General features: G+C 34.2%; 2 protein-coding genes across 4 annotated transcripts; both read left to right on the top strand.

Moving 5' to 3' along the window:
* Positions 1-2150: 2150 nt before the first annotated feature.
* On the top strand, positions 2151-2846 carry LOC141685434 (uncharacterized). The gene has a single exon (XM_074490537.1). It carries the CDS (start codon positions 2151-2153, stop codon positions 2844-2846), a length of 696 nt encoding a protein of 231 aa, XP_074346638.1.
* A 3106-nt stretch (positions 2847-5952) lies between these two features.
* LOC141706949 (RNA-binding KH domain-containing protein RCF3-like) lies at positions 5953-11674 on the top strand. 3 transcript variants are annotated; one of them, XM_074509858.1, is made up of 9 exons: positions 5953-6100; positions 6966-7709; positions 8806-9213; positions 9317-9571; positions 9756-10106; positions 10556-10638; positions 10744-10855; positions 11284-11440; positions 11558-11674. In XM_074509858.1, exons 2-8 carry the CDS (start codon positions 6996-6998, stop codon positions 11425-11427), a joined length of 2067 nt encoding a protein of 688 aa, XP_074365959.1. In that variant the 5' UTR covers positions 5953-6100; positions 6966-6995; the 3' UTR covers positions 11428-11440; positions 11558-11674. The 3 variants fall into 3 exon arrangements, with proteins under 3 accessions (XP_074365959.1, XP_074365957.1, XP_074365958.1); XM_074509856.1 differs by having other exon boundaries at positions 11520-11669; XM_074509857.1 differs by having other exon boundaries at positions 6974-7709; positions 11520-11669.
* Positions 11675-17294: the final 5620 nt, after the last annotated feature.

The raw sequence follows: 17294 nt of genomic DNA on the forward strand, positions 1-17294 counted from the left end.
TTCTTTAATTTACCAGTAAAACCTCAAATTATCCCATCCTCCTTTCTTTAACATCACATGGGCAGGATTTTCAAACTAAATAAAATATCTTATAAGCTTGGTTTACATTAATTTTAGTAAGCAAATTAAGCTTTTTACTTAGTATTTTCTAATTAATTACTATTAGTTATATTTGGCACTTGCAAAATTTGTACTACTATCCCATTATTTTTATATTTCGGATATAAACTAGTACCCTTTCATTATATAGCTCATTTGTATATTATTTTTAATTTTTATATTTGTCAGTTTTGTAACCGAAATCGAGCCGATTATAACGAAATGGAAACTTTTAAACCAAAACCAATTCCGAACTAGCACATGTAGTTTTCGATTTTAGAAACCAAAAATATATGGTTGTGGTTCGATTTTATCTAGAAATCAAACTGAATCGGCCCATGATCTCCCTTAATCACAATGGCGGAGGTGGTACGATGATGATTGTAGATGTGAGTATTAATTAAAGTGAACGGTGATGTGTGATTAAATATATTTGAAAATTCAAATGAAATAAAAAATTAATATACTTATATAATGGAGAAGACAGGAGCGTTTAGGTGACGCCCTGTCAGATGCGCTAAGGATGCTTATTCTCGTAGCGTCTCAGCCTATTTTTCTAACTTTCTCAAAAAAATTAATTACTAAACAAAATTAATTTTAATTACCTTATTCTCTTAAGCTCAGATTACCATTTATTACTCGATAATAATTTTTCTTCAATTACCTTCCAAAGATTTGATAATAATGAAAAATAAATAATTAATTTAGATTTTTCTAAATTTTTTTTGAAGTAAAAAAAACTTCAATTGAACTTTCAAAGATTTAATAACAGAGGGAAGTCAAAATTTTATTTTAGTATTTTTCTAAACTTTCTCTTCAAGTCAAAAGAAAATTATAAAAATCATGTTTATGAATCAATATATCATTATATAAAATTATAAAATGATGGGTTTATTATTGCAGGAAAGTTTATGTGAGCCGTCTTCTTTCTTCTTTTGATATACATTTGCATGTGTATGTGTATGTGTAAATATAAATATATAGATATATTGATTTAATTTTGTAATAATCAGGTGAAGTATTCAAGAACCTTACAATCAAATCAGATGTAAGTGTTGTTTCTGAATTAAACTCTCGATTTTATGTTTATTTTTTATTGTATGGTATGATTGAAATTGTGAATGTACTAATGTTTATGTTTCAAATTTTAAGGTACTTTTGTTCTACTCCCTATGTCCATGTGATATCTTTACATTGTGTTTTTGCAGAAATACCAAGGAATATTGTAAAAGTAAACAAGCTAGTAGAAGAAATAATATTTAAATAAAAATATGTGCTTGACATGACATTAAATAAAGTTTACAGCATATGATTAAAGTATGGTGGGAATAGAGTTTAAGAACACCCGCCTAACTTAATTCACATTACAAAAGTTTTGAATTTGCCTCCATGTGCACCCATATGCTGCTACTATAAAACACCAACTTTATACAAAAATATGTGTAGCTACTTTACAAAATACAACAGACTAAATAATGGAAAGAGGGTCCATATTTCCAGATTCGGGGAGAGGCCAAAATGGGGAGCATATCAACACTTCTACACTGTCATCATCTGCAAAAATCAAAAGATTGTCAAACTCACAAAAAAGGGAAATAGTGCACACATTGTCATTAAACTTTAGCAAAAACAAGTTGCATAGGGATCAATCAACAAGATTGCCAGTGATTTTGGAGCTAGCAGAATGACTATTTCCAATATATGAAAAGATGTTCAACAATCAATTAAAGATGGAAAGGAGCTACCTAACATGGACAGAAAGTATAAAGGTGGCAACAAGAAATATTATTTTGACTAGGAAAAGGTAAGAACCATACCTTTACATCTAAGAACTAATATTAGAACACTTGCTTGTCGGTTAAAGGCATGTAAGTCTACTGTGCATAGAATGATTCAAAAGGGAAGTATTAAATCTCATTCAAATACTTTGAAGCCATATTTAACACCTACAAATATGAAAGTTAGGGTGAGATTTTGTCTACCACATATTGAAAAATCTACAATTCGTACAAACCCAACATATATAGGAATGTTTTCTATAGTTCATATAGATGAGAAGTGGTTTTATGACTAGAACTTCACAAAAGTACTACCTACTGCCTAGTGAACCAGAGCCATATAGAACTTGTAAGTCCAAGAGATTTATTACCAAAGTTGTGTTTATGAGTGCAGTGGATAGGCCTAGGTTTGACCAAGATGAAAATTGTATTTTTGATGGAAAAATAGGCATATTTCCATTCACTAAAGAAGAACCCGTTGTTAGAACAAGTAAGAACCGTGCAAAGGGTTATGTGGAACTCAAGCCTATAGAAAATATAAATAAAGTTGTGGTTAAACAATGTATGATAAAAAAAATCCTTCTGGCTATTAAAGTCAAATGGCCACAAGACAACATTGAACATATCATTATACAACAAGATAATGCTAGGCCTCATATCAATGGTGACGACTTAGAGTTCATGGAAGCCGCAAAATCTGATGGGTTTAAAATAACATTGGCTAATCAACCGGCTAATAGTCCAGATTTGAATATCAATGATTTGGGTTTCTTTATAATTATACAAGGATTGCAACACGAGAAAGCCCCTAAAACAATCTGTGAGCTAGTCGATGCAGTGATTGAAGCATATGAAGAAGTGGAACCTTCTACTTTAAATTGCGTTTGGTTATCTCTACAAAATTATATGACCAATGTACTAAAAAATGGTGGCAATAACAATTCATATGCTCTGTACTACTCCCTGTAGTTTAATTCCTCTGCTCAAATACTGGACAAATCACACAAATAATTTAAATCAAGTAAATCAGACAAGGGACAGTGCAACTAAGTCCCTGGCAGCGAGAGTGTTGTTACCTTGTATGTTAATGACGTTTCTCATTCTTACTGACCGCATCACTTTTAAATTGTCCTCCTAAATTTGTCTCATGCATAATGGTATTGCAATTAAACTAGGAAATTGAATATAAGAAGCCTATAAACAATTAGACAAGCCAAGTTGGGCAGCAAATGTATCTTTTAAACAAAGAAAGAAATATTGCATGGACTTGGATTGTCGACGAAGCCAATGCCATATATAATTGCCTTTCACATTGTTTTTATCATTTCTTCTCATATGACTTGTTTTGTCAATTAAAGTATAAATCGTAAACAAGTTAAAAAATTTACACGATTTGAGGGAGAAAAATTCGCATCATTCCGGTTGGGTCCTCGAATTGCAACTTTCTCGGTTTTAAAGTGTTCTTCTTAGCTTTTACATATTGCTCAATAATCTTATCGGGTGTGTCTTCAACAATTCCATTCATGAATAGCTCTGCCTTGTTTTCAACGATTTCGAGATCATCCTCACAAATCAAGACAGTGAGAGTTTTAAGAGGAAGTGGTGAAGATGCTGAAGAAAGAGGATTTTTTGAATATTCGAATTTTGGGTATGAATCGATAAGATACCGTGATTCCATTTTAAGAAAAAGATCAAACTTGGGAATAAAGCTGCAGTTGAATATGGGCAAAAAGGATTTTAGGGTTTGGGACGATTGTACTACGCCTGATTAATTGAGAGAGGGACAGGAAGTTGGGTGGGTGGGGATGTGGCTGATTCAAAGTAATTAAAATTAGAGCTAAACTAATTATCTGTATTACCCCACTCTTAATTACTGTCAACTCTATCCACTTGTCTATTATAATAATATTACTTTTCTTTATTTTAGTATATAAAAGTTTCTATTAAAGGTAATGTAAAGAATTGGTGGAACGACCCAAAAAGGAAAATGTAAAGAAATGAGGGGGACGGAGGAAGTATAATTGAAGATTATAGTTATGTTTTTAAGTTTGTTTTAATACTTATTTTTAATCGATTTTTCTTGTATGTGCCAATAAACACATGCTAAGCGCGAAAATCTTATGAGTTTAACTTATTTTGATTGGTTCATATTTATTATTAATAGTCGACCCCAATCAAAATAAGTTAAACTCATGAGATTCTGCGCATAATATGTGCCCATGGGCACACACTAGAAAAACTGTTACTATCTCTGTTTTTTTGTCAATTTGACTTTTGCTCACATTTATGTGCTTTGACCGGCTAGTTAGAAATATCATTTTAAAAAATTTCTTTTTGTGAATAAAATATAGGTTGTTACTTTTATTTAAAAAAAATCTATAAACAATAATTCTAACTAACCGATCAAAATATATTAAAATGTGTGTAAAAGTCAAAGTGACAAATAAAAAATTGAGGGAGTATTTAATATCTTCGTAAACACACGGTTCAGTAAACAATGGGTCAAAACCAAGTGATGGTTGTCTTCTCTTATATCGTCTCAGTCTAATTATGTTTAGTTAGAGGAAGTTTCTTTAAAATTATCAATTTATTCGGAATTTTAAAATGACCAACACGAAATCGAAAGTTCTAAAAAAATTGTATTCCTATTTTAAAATAAATTATTTATTTTATTTAAAAACATATTTGTAAGGTCGCTGCGAAGCGCGGTTAATAAATTAGTTACAAAAATGTTATTAGGGTATTATTTCTAAACACGATCTCTGATCTCATTAGAGTAGAGTAGCCCCTAGATTTTTAACTACTTTGAAATATTTATTTAAATTTAAGATTACTTTAGATATCTTTTATTTATTAAAAAAATATTTGTGTAAATTATAATAGTGGAGGAGTAGAAATGCACTTGATCGCTTCAAGTTGTTTTTCTTGAATTTCTACTTTTTGACTTTTTATTAAAATATATTTTAAAGAATTAATAACATCTTGGTAGTCATTAATTACATGTATTAATTATATATTAAATTTTCTTTATGATATCCATAATTACACGTATTAGTTATATATTTAATTTACTTAATATTATACATACAAAAGTTAAGGGGACTTTTTCCGAGCGCTATAATTATTATTTCAATATAAAATATTAGTTATTAATATGAAAAAAGAATTAGGTGAAATAATGACTATAAATTATTTATATTTTGGTAATAAATCTTTCTAAAATGGATACCAAATGCCAATTGGAAAAAATTGATTGGTAATACTTTTTTATAAAATGATTGGTTCATCGTGTATTAATATGCACCTACAAATCATATTAGTCATGTGTCATTTTGGGAATTATTTTGAAACTAATTTTGATACCCCTATCATTACTTTTTTTATTACCTATTAGAATAATGCAATATATTTTGAGACAATAGGTTATTAATAAGAAAAAAATACTTTTAGGTGAAATGCTGAATATAAATTATTTATATTTTGTCATTTTTTATTTCCATATAAGATTAATACAATTTATTATCGGACAACGGTAGGTTAGACGATCTTAAATTTTCAACAAATAATTTATTTATAATAGTGACAAACCGTGATAAATTATGAAAATATATAAAATTTTCAATTTGCATCTAAATTTTTAATACAATTAATATAAAAACTTCTATACATGAATAAGTAACATATAACCAACCATATTAAGTTAACCAACAAGACTCTTTTTTTATATTAAATTGAACTAACTCGATCCTTTTCTCAGTTGATTAAATCAAAAACAAATATGCACTTTTTTTCATTATATTGTACTTAAATAAATTAATATTGAATATATATTACGAGACGGGCGACGATTTTTAAAATATTACTCAATTATATTTAAAATTTACGATATCAACTGTCAAATAATTAATTCCGCTCGACTATATAACAAAATACATGTATTAAAATAATTTTAATACCGCACAGAACGCAGATTTATATCCTAATTTAATTTATGACTAATGAAAATAATTTCATTCGCACGGTTATATGACCAATTATATGACTCGGCAAGTCCATATTAAAATTAGAAAGATAATATGAAATTATAAATACAACTAAACAAATATCGTTACAGAACCAACACAAGGGTTTTATAGTTATAGCCAAGATTCAAGAAAATCAAAAGAGGGCTTATAGCTTCTTCTTCATCATCAAAACCCATCCAAGATTCATCCTTTTTTAAGGTTAGTAATTACATACTCACACCCTTTTTGTATCTATGCTTCTTTCACTATCTATTTTATATATTTTTCTGCAATTTTTTGCTGTAAAAATTGAAACTTTTGATGCAATATGTAAGTAGAAAATAACCCATTTAAATTACACTCTGTGTCTGTGTGAATGTTTGTGTATTCTTGAAACTCAGCTGGGTTTGTGTTGAAATTGATGTAAGAAGGAAAAAGAAAGCTAGGGTTTGTGATATGAGGACTTGGGGCGGTTTGATTTTGGAGAATTTGTTGCTTTAGAGTGAATGTTTACCTGGTTTGTACTAAGAAAATTATCGGGTTGTAAAATTGAGCTTCAAAATCGCATCCTTTTCGTTTTTGATAAATAAAAATTGAATCTTTATCTTGGTTTGGAGTGAAATAGTTGATTGTAAGTTTATTGTTTGAGGGTAACTATGATTTTCTGTAGGACTTGTGTTCATTTTTTATATATGCTTATGTGTTACTTGCCATGGCGGCCTTTTGGTTAACTTTGTGAAAGGTTTTGTGGAGTGGACTTCTTTTGTGTCAATTTTTTTAGAAGTGACAATGTCGTTAATTTGTAGTACTGGAAACAATTCGTTATTTTTCGTTTGTTTGTGTTATGTTTTGATTGCTGTTGTACTTGATTTCTTATTGTGATTAGCATATAATTGAGTTTCAAAGAGCATAAGTGTGGGTTTGGGAAGAATTATATTAGTACTATCAGATAGTAAGTGTCATAAATTTGTGACATCCTAAGTTATTTGTGGGAATTGGTGGTTTCACTGGTTTTGATGTGGAGTCATTTTATTTTTACTCCGTGCGACTATTCATTACTGCCAGTTTTGACTATAAGTAGCAGCTTTACAGGTCTATCACAGTTTCTGTCAACATGTCGGGTCAATTGACTCCAGCCAAGAGACAGCATGATCGGAGTGAGCAAAATGTGAGGGGCAAGTGGCAGAAGACTGCCTCCTTCAATTCACAAAATTTGAGAATCCCTCCCGGAACTTCCTTCTTTCGTGTACTCTGTCCTGCGTCTAAAGGTGGCAGTGTAATTGGGAAAGGGGGGACAATAATCTCACAAATCCGTCAAGAAACAGGTGCGAAGGTCAGAGTTGAGGAAACTGTCCCTGGTTGTGAGGAAAGAATCATTGTCATTATTGAGCCTGACAAGGAAAATGAAGGCGGTAGTGAACAGAACAAAGTGGAGGAAGAAAAAAATGCTACCGATGAAGTTGATAATTCAGATGAACGAGAGAAGGAAGGTGAGGATAAGGAATCTGCTGCTACCACCGATAAGGAGTCTGATGCTTCCAAAGATCCACAGTTTGAGAAGGGACCATCTGCAGCTCAGAAGGCGCTGCTACTTGTTTTTGAAAGAATTGCTGAAGGAGAACCTGAAACAGATGGTGGGAATGAAGAAAATGATAATGCTTCAACATTTTCTTTGAGGTTACTTATTCTTTCTAGTCAGGCGGGTTGCATTTCAGAAAATGGAGGGAGTATCATCAATCAAATGGAATCAGAAAGTGGGGCACAGATTAAAATTCTTCCTAGTGATAAACTTCCCGTTTGTGCCTCTTCTTCCGATGAACTGCTTCAGGTTTGATGATTAAATTTTTATTGTTCCCCTCTTCTGTTTCTGTCCAAATATAGATGTCATATTTTGTTACTCCATGCCGATTGCTGAGTACGAGACTTTTCTGATTTCAAAAAATAGAATAAAATCCAAGTTTCTTCATAATTACTACAATAATTATTACTCACATCCTTCACAACATCAGTTAAACCTTTAGTACTTCAGTTCTCTCATAAAACCTGCTCTTACTTTTCAAATCGTTTCTCTCTCTCTCTCTCTCTCTCTCTCTCTCTCTCTCTCTCTCTCTCTCTCTCTCTCTCCCCCCCCCCTCCCTCTCTCTCCCCCCCCCCCATCTCTCCCTCACTCACTCTCTATCTCTCTAACCTAAAAAGTTCTTGTAATCACTGCAATTTGCAAAAATGTCAATTATTGATTAATTTAGCTTTAATGCATAATCTCGCCAGGTCTTCAATTTTAATCAATTTGAGGGTGTTGATTGGATGAACTGGAATATAATCTATTACAGAAAGAAAATATCTCCGCATTATTTAGGGGAAAAAAAAGAGAATATTATTACATTTTATATAGGAAAAGTGGATGTTGAATAATAGTGCAGGAAGCATCATGTAATTTTTTTGAGTCATAACATAGAAGATGGTTATTTTTAGCTTGCTTTAGTTATTTCTATTCTAATGTCACTAAATATTATGTTGTTATATAGTATGTTTTTGTAATAACTAAAAAAGGCCCTGTTAATGCTAATGAATATGTTGTTTGCTTTACCTAAATTAAATTATGCCCGAAGCGTTTAGTTTGAAAGGCTCCTTCTGATTTAATCTTTCAAAACAAATATATATGTGTTAACTGCCCCATCCCTTAAATGGAAAAAAATAAAGTATGGGACTCAACAAGGTACTGCAGAATCTTTTGCTCTTTCACAGTCCTGGTGGACTTTGTCGATTGAGATGCCCCTTGACCCTTAAAATTGAATCTTGCCGCTTCTTTAACCCGTGATGTTTATCAGTGTAGCTGATTTTAATAGGCTTATTTATTTCTTTTAACTCATATTATTTTTAATCGTAATTTCACAATGTCATCGTCTTTCATGTTCTTATTGCAGATATCTGGGAGCCCGGATACTATAAGGAAGGTTCTTTTATCTGTCTCTCAACAGCTCTTGGAGAATCCTCCTCGTGATGATGAATTACTCTCCCTCAACGCTAGCATGCCGTCTTCTCATTCTTCTGGCCATCAATTTCCAAAACAAGAGCCAACCTATCCTTTCACTTCTCAAGGACCACCTTATGTTGGGCCTCGAGATAGTGAAAATGGTATTCTTGGTCGCATGAACCCTTCCCAAGATATCCTGACTTTCCGATTACTATGTCCTGATGAAAAGGCTGGAGGTGTGATTGGGAAGGGAGGATCTATTGTCAAGGCACTACAGCATGAGAGTGGCTGTGAAATAAAAGTTCTTGATGGGTTTCCTGGTTCAGAGGATCGTGTAATCATCATATCGGGTCCAGCGGTATAGTTTTGTATATTTTCTCTTTGTTCTTTTCAGCATCACGCTATAACTAATGATATTGGTCTACAAACATCTTTTAACTTTTAAGGCAAATACAATGCAGCATCCAGATGATAGGATATCTGCTCCCCAAGATGCAGTTCTTCGTGTCCAGACCAGGATTGTTAGGGCTGCACCCGAGGGCAAGGAAAAGACTGTGGTGGCAAAAATTCTTGTAGCCTCCAATCAAATTGGATGTCTCCTTGGCAAGGGTGGTGCTGTTATATCTGAAATGAGAAAGTTTACTGGGGCTTATATTCGTATATTGGGGAAGGATCAAATACCTAAGTGTGCCTCAGAAAATGAAGAAGTCGTTCAGGTTTTGTTGCACATAGTCCTTTAAATAGACTGTACTTGTCTAACAATCAAAATGGTTTAACTTTTAACTTTTCCTATTTACTGACATGCTTATCGTATGTAGCACAAGTTATATGACTATATTAACATATATACAAGTCTGTTGCCTACTAACTTTTTTAAACATTGACTTCCCCTTGAGACAGATAAATGGAGAATTTGACCAAGTTCAGGAGGCCCTACTGCAGATAACCAACAGACTGCGTGAACACTATTTCCGTGATGCATTCCCTTCAATGAACCATCCTTCAAATCACGCATTTTCAGATCAAGGACCTCCATTTCCGTCATACATGGGCAGAAGGGAATTATCACCTCCTGGAATGTTTTCCAACCTAGGCCCATCATTTCACAAATTTAATGCTGGTATGCCTCCTATGCATGGTGGCTTTCATCCGCATGATGACCGCCCTCCTTTTATGCACAATATCCACAGACCAGGCTTTCCCCCTCATCTCTCTGAAAGATTTCCACCTGCAGCCCCATGGGGACCTCAGGTACTGTATCTCATTACTTCTATAGTAATCTCTTTTGATATTTATCCTAAATAAGTATAAGCATGTACCTTGGCTTTCCATTTGTAATTTTGTTAAGTATTCCCTTTTGCTATTTACATATAGCATATGTTCTTGGTTGACAAAATATCAGTTTTTCTTTTTCAAAAGTTGTATCAAGAAGCTTCAGAACTCTTGGTTTCCAGATTGGTAATCTAAGGGATGTCAAAGAAGTTTTTTTTCTTTTGCAATGCATTATGTATCATTGATACATAGGGTAAAGCCTACCCACCTCAACTAGTTCATTGTAGGTTCAATGATGCTGTTTATAGAAGAAAATTGTTGCACATCAGCAAGGAAATAGCAAAGTGCAATTGATATTCATGTTATCCTTTTCTGTGTTATGATTTGTAATTGTACTGTTTCTTCCCTTCCCATATAATGGCTTTTAGGGACCAAGTGAAGGTGGTGGCGGACCTATAGGATTGCCCGACTATCCAGGAGGGCCACAGAGAAGGATGGGTGGATTTGGAGGGTATACTAGTTTTCTTTAGTTCAATTTGTGTATACTACTGATAAACAATGCTTGATTTGTATTATTAATCGTTTTATTGTGTACATTAATGCAATTTTCATGTAGAGGAAGCCATCAGGCTATTATCACTAATACCACTGTAGAAGTAGTTGTACCTCGTTCAGCTGTTCCTGCAATCTATGGCGAGGATGGTGGATGTTTGAAGCAAATCCGAGAGGTATATCTCATGGTCGAAGTTTCTATAAAATTACACTTCTGCTGGAAAGGAATTTGCAGAATAATGTTTTCGTATTAGCAATCATAATTTTTTTTCCTTATCTAACTTATTGAAGAACACACCTCCATTCATATCTTTCCTGATCAACTCCATGATATGTTCGTGATTGTTTTTTCTTTCTTCAGCATAAATTTATGACAAGCTGGATGTCGTATATATTTACATTCTAATTTTCCAGACAATCTATAGCTTACTGTAATTTAAATCATAACGACGACCAAATAGACTAATTCACTATTTTTATGACCTGCTGGACGTCCTATATATTTGTACTCTACTTTGCTACAAGTCAAATAACACTGGACTGTTACTATAAATATGTTGAATATAAGAGAACTATAATTCTGATGAAACTAATATTGTTTCAGATATCCGATGCCAAAATCACAATCAATGATCCGAAACCTGGAGCAACAGAAACTGCAATAATAATATCCGGTACTCCTGAACAGACACATGCCGCACAGAGTCTTATTCAAGCATTTGTTATTAGTGAGTCTAATACAGCATGATAGTTGAATTGAGGTAAGGCTCCTGGCTTCTGTTTTTACTTCGGTAAACAATCTTCCAAATATTTGTTAACGACATAGTAAATATATTGCAGATGACTTTGCATTTTTGATGTTAGCGTCTTTCTTTCAGCGGAAGATTATGGTTACCTTGCATATTGCTGTTAGTTACTTTCTGTAAGCAGAAGATTGTGGCAACTGTTGTGCAGGTCTTTTAAGGTGGTTCACTAGTATTGCCGATACTTTGTAGTGAAATTCGATGGCTCGATAGATAAAATAATATTCTAACTGTCAAGGCAAATGGGACAGTCTCTTATGCAAATGGGACAGTCCCTTTACAAATGAGACAGGGTATGAGACAGTCTCAATTACACTGCAGAAAATAAATAACAGAAATAAAATGCAGAATGCTGAAAACTGAAAAGTAAAAAACACCAGAAGTTTTCACTTGGTTCGGCCCCTACACCTAGTCTATGGCCTACATCCAAGTCCCCATGCCAACTAGCATAGAGAATGTATTATATCAACTTTAATAAAAGAACTTACAATCTTTTCCTTGATTACAAATATAGCACCTGAAAGAAACCCTTTCCCAAGCTACCTTGCTACCTAGCCCACTGCTATTCCTTAGCCTTCTAGCTACCTTGCTATACTTTGAAATCAAGCTTGCCACAACCCGGCACAAAGTTGATATGAATACACTATTCAGTTACAAGAATAAACAAATTGATTACAACTCAAACTAGGTTTCTTGTTTTTCTGGATATGAATATCTCGGGTATGAAACAAGAAAATGATTTCAGATGTTGAAAGATTCTCGTGAAAGTGTTAGCTACAAATCTGAAATGAAGAGTTGTATTTATAAGCAAAGTTCTAACAGATTTATTTTCAAACACAAGATAAGGTTGGAAGATAAGTTTGTTTGAAAATATTTGAATGAAACTTTGAAACTAATCTGTTAGTACGTTTGAAAAAGAGATAAATCAAGTAAAGAGATAAGGCTTGAGAGATTTAAACTTGATTTATAAGATAAGGTGGTGAGTTTGTTTGAGATAAGGTTTATCCAGATAAACAAGATTAACACAAAACCCTAACAAACTTAATCCTGAGAAATAGCCTCTGCTGAAACTTCTGAACAAACTGCAAAGCTTGAATCTCGATTATTTGCATTCTGAATATCATCATAAACTCGTAGATTAACATTCTCCCCCTTTTATGATGATGACAAAGAAAGCATAAATGCTCCCCCTATCAAAAACACTAAAGGCCTGTAAAACAAAGTTAGAACCAACAGAATATATTGCAGTTTATGATATGTGCAATTATATGAGAATGAGACAACTAAAGAATGAATGAGACAACAGAACAATATGCATAAAAGAAACAGTCTCAATCAATAAATACTTAAAACATAACAACCCATCCCTAAACCAGGATGTCCAGTTGTTATCTAAACAGAATCCAGAATAACAATTAAACACATAAAGCACATCCAGAATCAAAGTTCAAAACCAACACAACCAACAATCAAAGTCTTAAAAACGAAACACCCATCAAAGAAACCAAAATGAAACAAACGTCTTAAAAACATCTTAAAAACACATCTCATAATTTCTCCCCCTTCATCATAAAAGGGTCCTTCAATCAGAATCGTCATCAACATGAACTGGAGCTTTGTCTTTGCCTTTGCCTGTTCCTGAACCAGAAGCCTTGTTCTGGGATGAAGGAAACACCGGAGCTGAGCCGTACTCTGAAAATAGCTTGTCAAAAGCTTCCTGAGCTGGTGCCTTCCCGTCCCGTTCACGAAGCCAGTCAAAAATCTTTGCCTTGTATTCTTCTCTGGTCATACCAAAAACTGAAGGTGGAGGAATGGCAGGGAGTGGCAGAGGAGCAGTGATTTCTTCTAGAGTACAATCGCCAATCCAGTCTCTTTTCTTGTGCCAATACATCTTGCTCTTGTCTTGCATGGCTGACAACTGCTGAGATAAAAACTTAGTCTCTGACCCAAGCTTAAAAAACAACTTAACAAATTCTTTTTCCCATGCCTTAGCAGAGGAAACCATCCCTTCCTGCAGAGTCCCAAACTCAAAATCTATGGTCTTAGACAACTTGACATCAGAAGTATGCAAAACAGAAAGTTTAGCATTGATATCATCCAAAGACGAACAGACATACTTCCTAAACAACTCAAAAGAAGCATTGAGAATACTAACTTCAGAAGTTAGTGATCCAAGAGTTTTGACAGAAGCAAAATGCTGATTTAAATTAGCCAGAGCAGCAGAATTTTCATTTAATTTTATCAACAGAGAATTAAGAAGAGTATTGGTAGGCTGATCAAAGGGGTCTGAGGCATAATTGGGAGACTTAGGAATACCACCAACATTCCTAGAAGCATCATCAAAAACTAACTCATTTGATTCAGAAACTACGAGACCATTCGCAGTTAAAACAGACAAGTCAAAAACAACATTCAATTTTTCTGATTTAGCAGACTCAAAAGGAACACGAAAATACTGAAAAATCTTTGTTAACAAAGCAGGGTATGGAAGATGCATGGATTCATGTTTAGCACAATGATTCATGTTGGAAATAATCAATGAAGCCAAATTACAAGGGGTTTTCTTAACAAACACAGACAGAAGAATAGAATCCTGAAATGTGACTCTATCACGACCAGATTTACGAGGCAAAACATTCGAATGAAACAGTTTAAACAATAATAAGCACATAGGAGTTAAATCAGTTACCGATGGTTTGACAGACACAGAAACAAAGTTGTCACCGAGAATAGCTTTGAGTTGTTCCTCATATTGCAATCCAGGAATCTCGTCAAACGCCTGATGAGTGGTAAACGGGCAGGGGCCTTGATCGGATACTCCTGTGAGCCTGGCCAGCAAATCCGCCTTAAAGCAAACTGGACTTCCTTTCACCGAAGAGAACACAATATTGTCGGCCAAAATCGAAAAATTTGCATAGAACTCTTTCACCAAATCTGGATAAATCACATCCGACGGCGATAACAACCCAACACACCCAACAGCTTCAAACAGCGATGATACGCCAATCCTGGAGAGAAGATCAGTATCACACAACCTTTCTTTCAGAATGGACTTGTGCCACGCCTTAGTAGTGCTTTCTTTTGCATGTCGTTCGGAAGAATTAGGAGATGCTTCACTAGATGCTTCGGAAACAACTGCGGCCATACGACGACGCTTCGAACCAGACGGACCAGGGGTCGGAGTTTGGTTAGCGGTGGATCTTGAACGGCGAGCCATGGAAGAAAGAAGATTTTAGGGTTAAGAGAGAAAGGATAGAATTTTGGGAGAATGAGAGAGTAGAGTGAGAAAAGAAAATGAAAAGATTAAGAAAGAGAGTTTAAAAAGAAGTAGAAACTGAAGAGTTAGAGATGGAAGAGGAGATGAAGAGGTGCAAAACAGAAGTGATGTATTGAATGAATGATACATGCACGAGTTTCAAGGAAATGAAAAGTCTAATCAAAAGATTTACGAAATCTAATGCTATATACACGCATAAACACACGGACAAATAAAATAATAAAAAAAATTTATAAACAGGAGCCTAATAACTCAAATAATAAATACACAATATATAGTTAAGTATTATGACATAATTCAAATTTAAACACATAAATTACATAAAAACACGTAATAAATTACAGAGAACACATACCTAATTCACGACGCATGTTACAAAATCTATCTTCAGCTAAAGGCTTAGTGAAGATATCTGCACGCTGTTTCTCAGTAGAAATATAAATAAGCTCAATATTACCTTTAGAAACATTATCTCGTAGAAAATGATGACGAACATCAATATGCTTAGTACGAGAATGCATAACAGGATTTTTAGAGATATTAATTGCAGAGGTATTATCACAATATATAGGAATATTTGAGTAAGAAATACCAAAATCTTGCAATGTTTGTTGCATCCACAAAATTTGAGCACAGCAACTTCCAGCTGCAATGTACTCTCCTTCAGCGGTAGAAAGAGCTACTGAAGTTTGCTTTTTACTATGCCATGCAACTAAACAATCTCCTAAAAATTCACAAGCACCACTTGTGCTTTTTCTATCAACCTGTGACCCTGCATAGTCAGCATCTGAAAAACCGATTAAGTCAAAGGAAGAGGAGCTTGGATAAAATAATCCCAAGTCACTCGTACCTTTCAAATATTTAAAAATACGTTTAACGGCATTCAAATGAGATTCTTTAGGTTGAGATTGAAAACGAGCACACAAGCATACACTATACATAATGTCAGGTCGTGAGGCAGTTAAATATAACAATGAACCAATCATACCTCGAAATTTAGTGACATCTACAGGTGTACCTTGTTCATCCTTAGTAAGCTTAACTGAAGTACTCATCGGAGTTGATTTAGGTGTGACATGATCAAGTGCAAATCTTTTGAGTAAATCCTTTATGTACTTGCCTTGGTGAATAAATATTCCTGCATTAGACTGATTAATTTGCAAACCTAGAAAGTACTGCAATTCACCCATCAAACTCATATCGAATTCCTTATGCATGCAATCAGAAAACCACTTACACAAAGATTCGTTAGAAGATCCAAATACTATATCATCAACATAAACTTGTACCAAAAGAAAGTTATCACGTTTATGAAAAATAAAGAGAGTTGGATCGAGTGTACCACGAATGAAACCATTGTTCACAAGAAATTGACTGAGACGCTCGTACCAACAACGAGGGGACTGTCTCAATCCATAGACAGATTTCTTGAGCTTGTAAACATAGTTAGGGTACTTCTCGTGAATGAAACCTGGAGGCTGCTTCACGTAGACTTCTTCCTTGAGATAGCCATTTAGAAATGCGCTTTTGACGTCCATCTGATAGAGCTTGAATTTCTTGTGAGCTGCAAAAGCCATTAAGATTCGAATAGCTTCTAAACGAGCTACTGGAGCATATGTCTCGTCGTAATCGATTCCTTCCTGCTGGTTGTATCCCTGAGCAACCAATCGAGCTTTGTTTCGAATAATGTTGCCATCTTCATCCTTCTTATTCTTGAAAACCCAGCGAGTACCAATGATCTTGACATCCTGAGGAGGTGGGACGAGTTCCCAAACATCACAACGCTCAAACTGGTTCAATTCCTCCTGCATTGCAATAGACCAGTGTTCGTCTGCGACTGCTTCTTGAGCATTCTTTGGTTCAAATTCAGCAACAAAAGCACAGAATGCACATAGATTATGAAGTCTGCTTTGAGTAGAAATCCCTTGACCTAAATCAGTGAGAAGATTATCTGGTGGATGATTCTTCACAGTCCTAGAAGACTTAGGAAGTTGAATATTACTCATTTCTTCCTCATTAGAATTGTCTGCCTGGAAATGAATAGGAGTTGTCTCATTCAAAAGAGACTGCCTCATTTCCGCTTGTGAAGATTTATCCAGAGGAGTAACAGAATTCAAATTTGAAACACTATCGGGAGTCTTTGGAGAACCAGAAGATTCATCTGAAGCTTGAGTAGATCCTGCAGAATTATCAGAAGACTGAGATGGACCTGGAGAGTCTTGACTGCTTGATTTGTCAGAATGAGACTGACTCTTTTCAGAATGAGACTGTCTCATTTGGGAATGAGACGATAGATCCGCAGTGTCTTCATCAATTTGAGATATATTCCTTGAGGATTCATTGAATGTAATATTGATGGATTCTTCTACTTTGTTCTTGACAGAATTATAAACACGATAAGCTTTGCTTGTTGTAGAATATCCCAAGAAGATTCCTTCCGTAGATTTCGCATCGAACTTGCCTCGATTATTTTGAGTATCTAAAATAAAACACTTGGAACCAAATACTCGAAAATAACTAATGTTAGGAGTCCTT

This window comes from Apium graveolens, chromosome 2, assembly GCF_009905375.1.
Source record: "Apium graveolens cultivar Ventura chromosome 2, ASM990537v1, whole genome shotgun sequence".
NCBI lineage: Eukaryota > Viridiplantae > Streptophyta > Magnoliopsida > Apiales > Apiaceae > Apium > Apium graveolens.

Excerpts from the sequence above, each read along its gene's own strand:
- LOC141685434 (XM_074490537.1), top strand. The coding sequence starts at position 2,151 with ATGAGAAGTGGTTTTATGACTAGAACTTCACAAAAGTACTACCTACTG.
- LOC141706949 (XM_074509858.1), top strand. The coding sequence starts at position 6,996 with ATGTCGGGTCAATTGACTCCAGCCAAGAGACAGCATGATCGGAGTGAG. Across the intron at positions 9,214-9,316 it reads TCATCATATCGGGTCCAGCG|CATCCAGATGATAGGATATC; the intron begins GTATAGTTTTGT and ends AATACAATGCAG. Across the intron at positions 10,639-10,743 it reads AGGATGGGTGGATTTGGAGG|AGGAAGCCATCAGGCTATTA; the intron begins GTATACTAGTTT and ends ATTTTCATGTAG.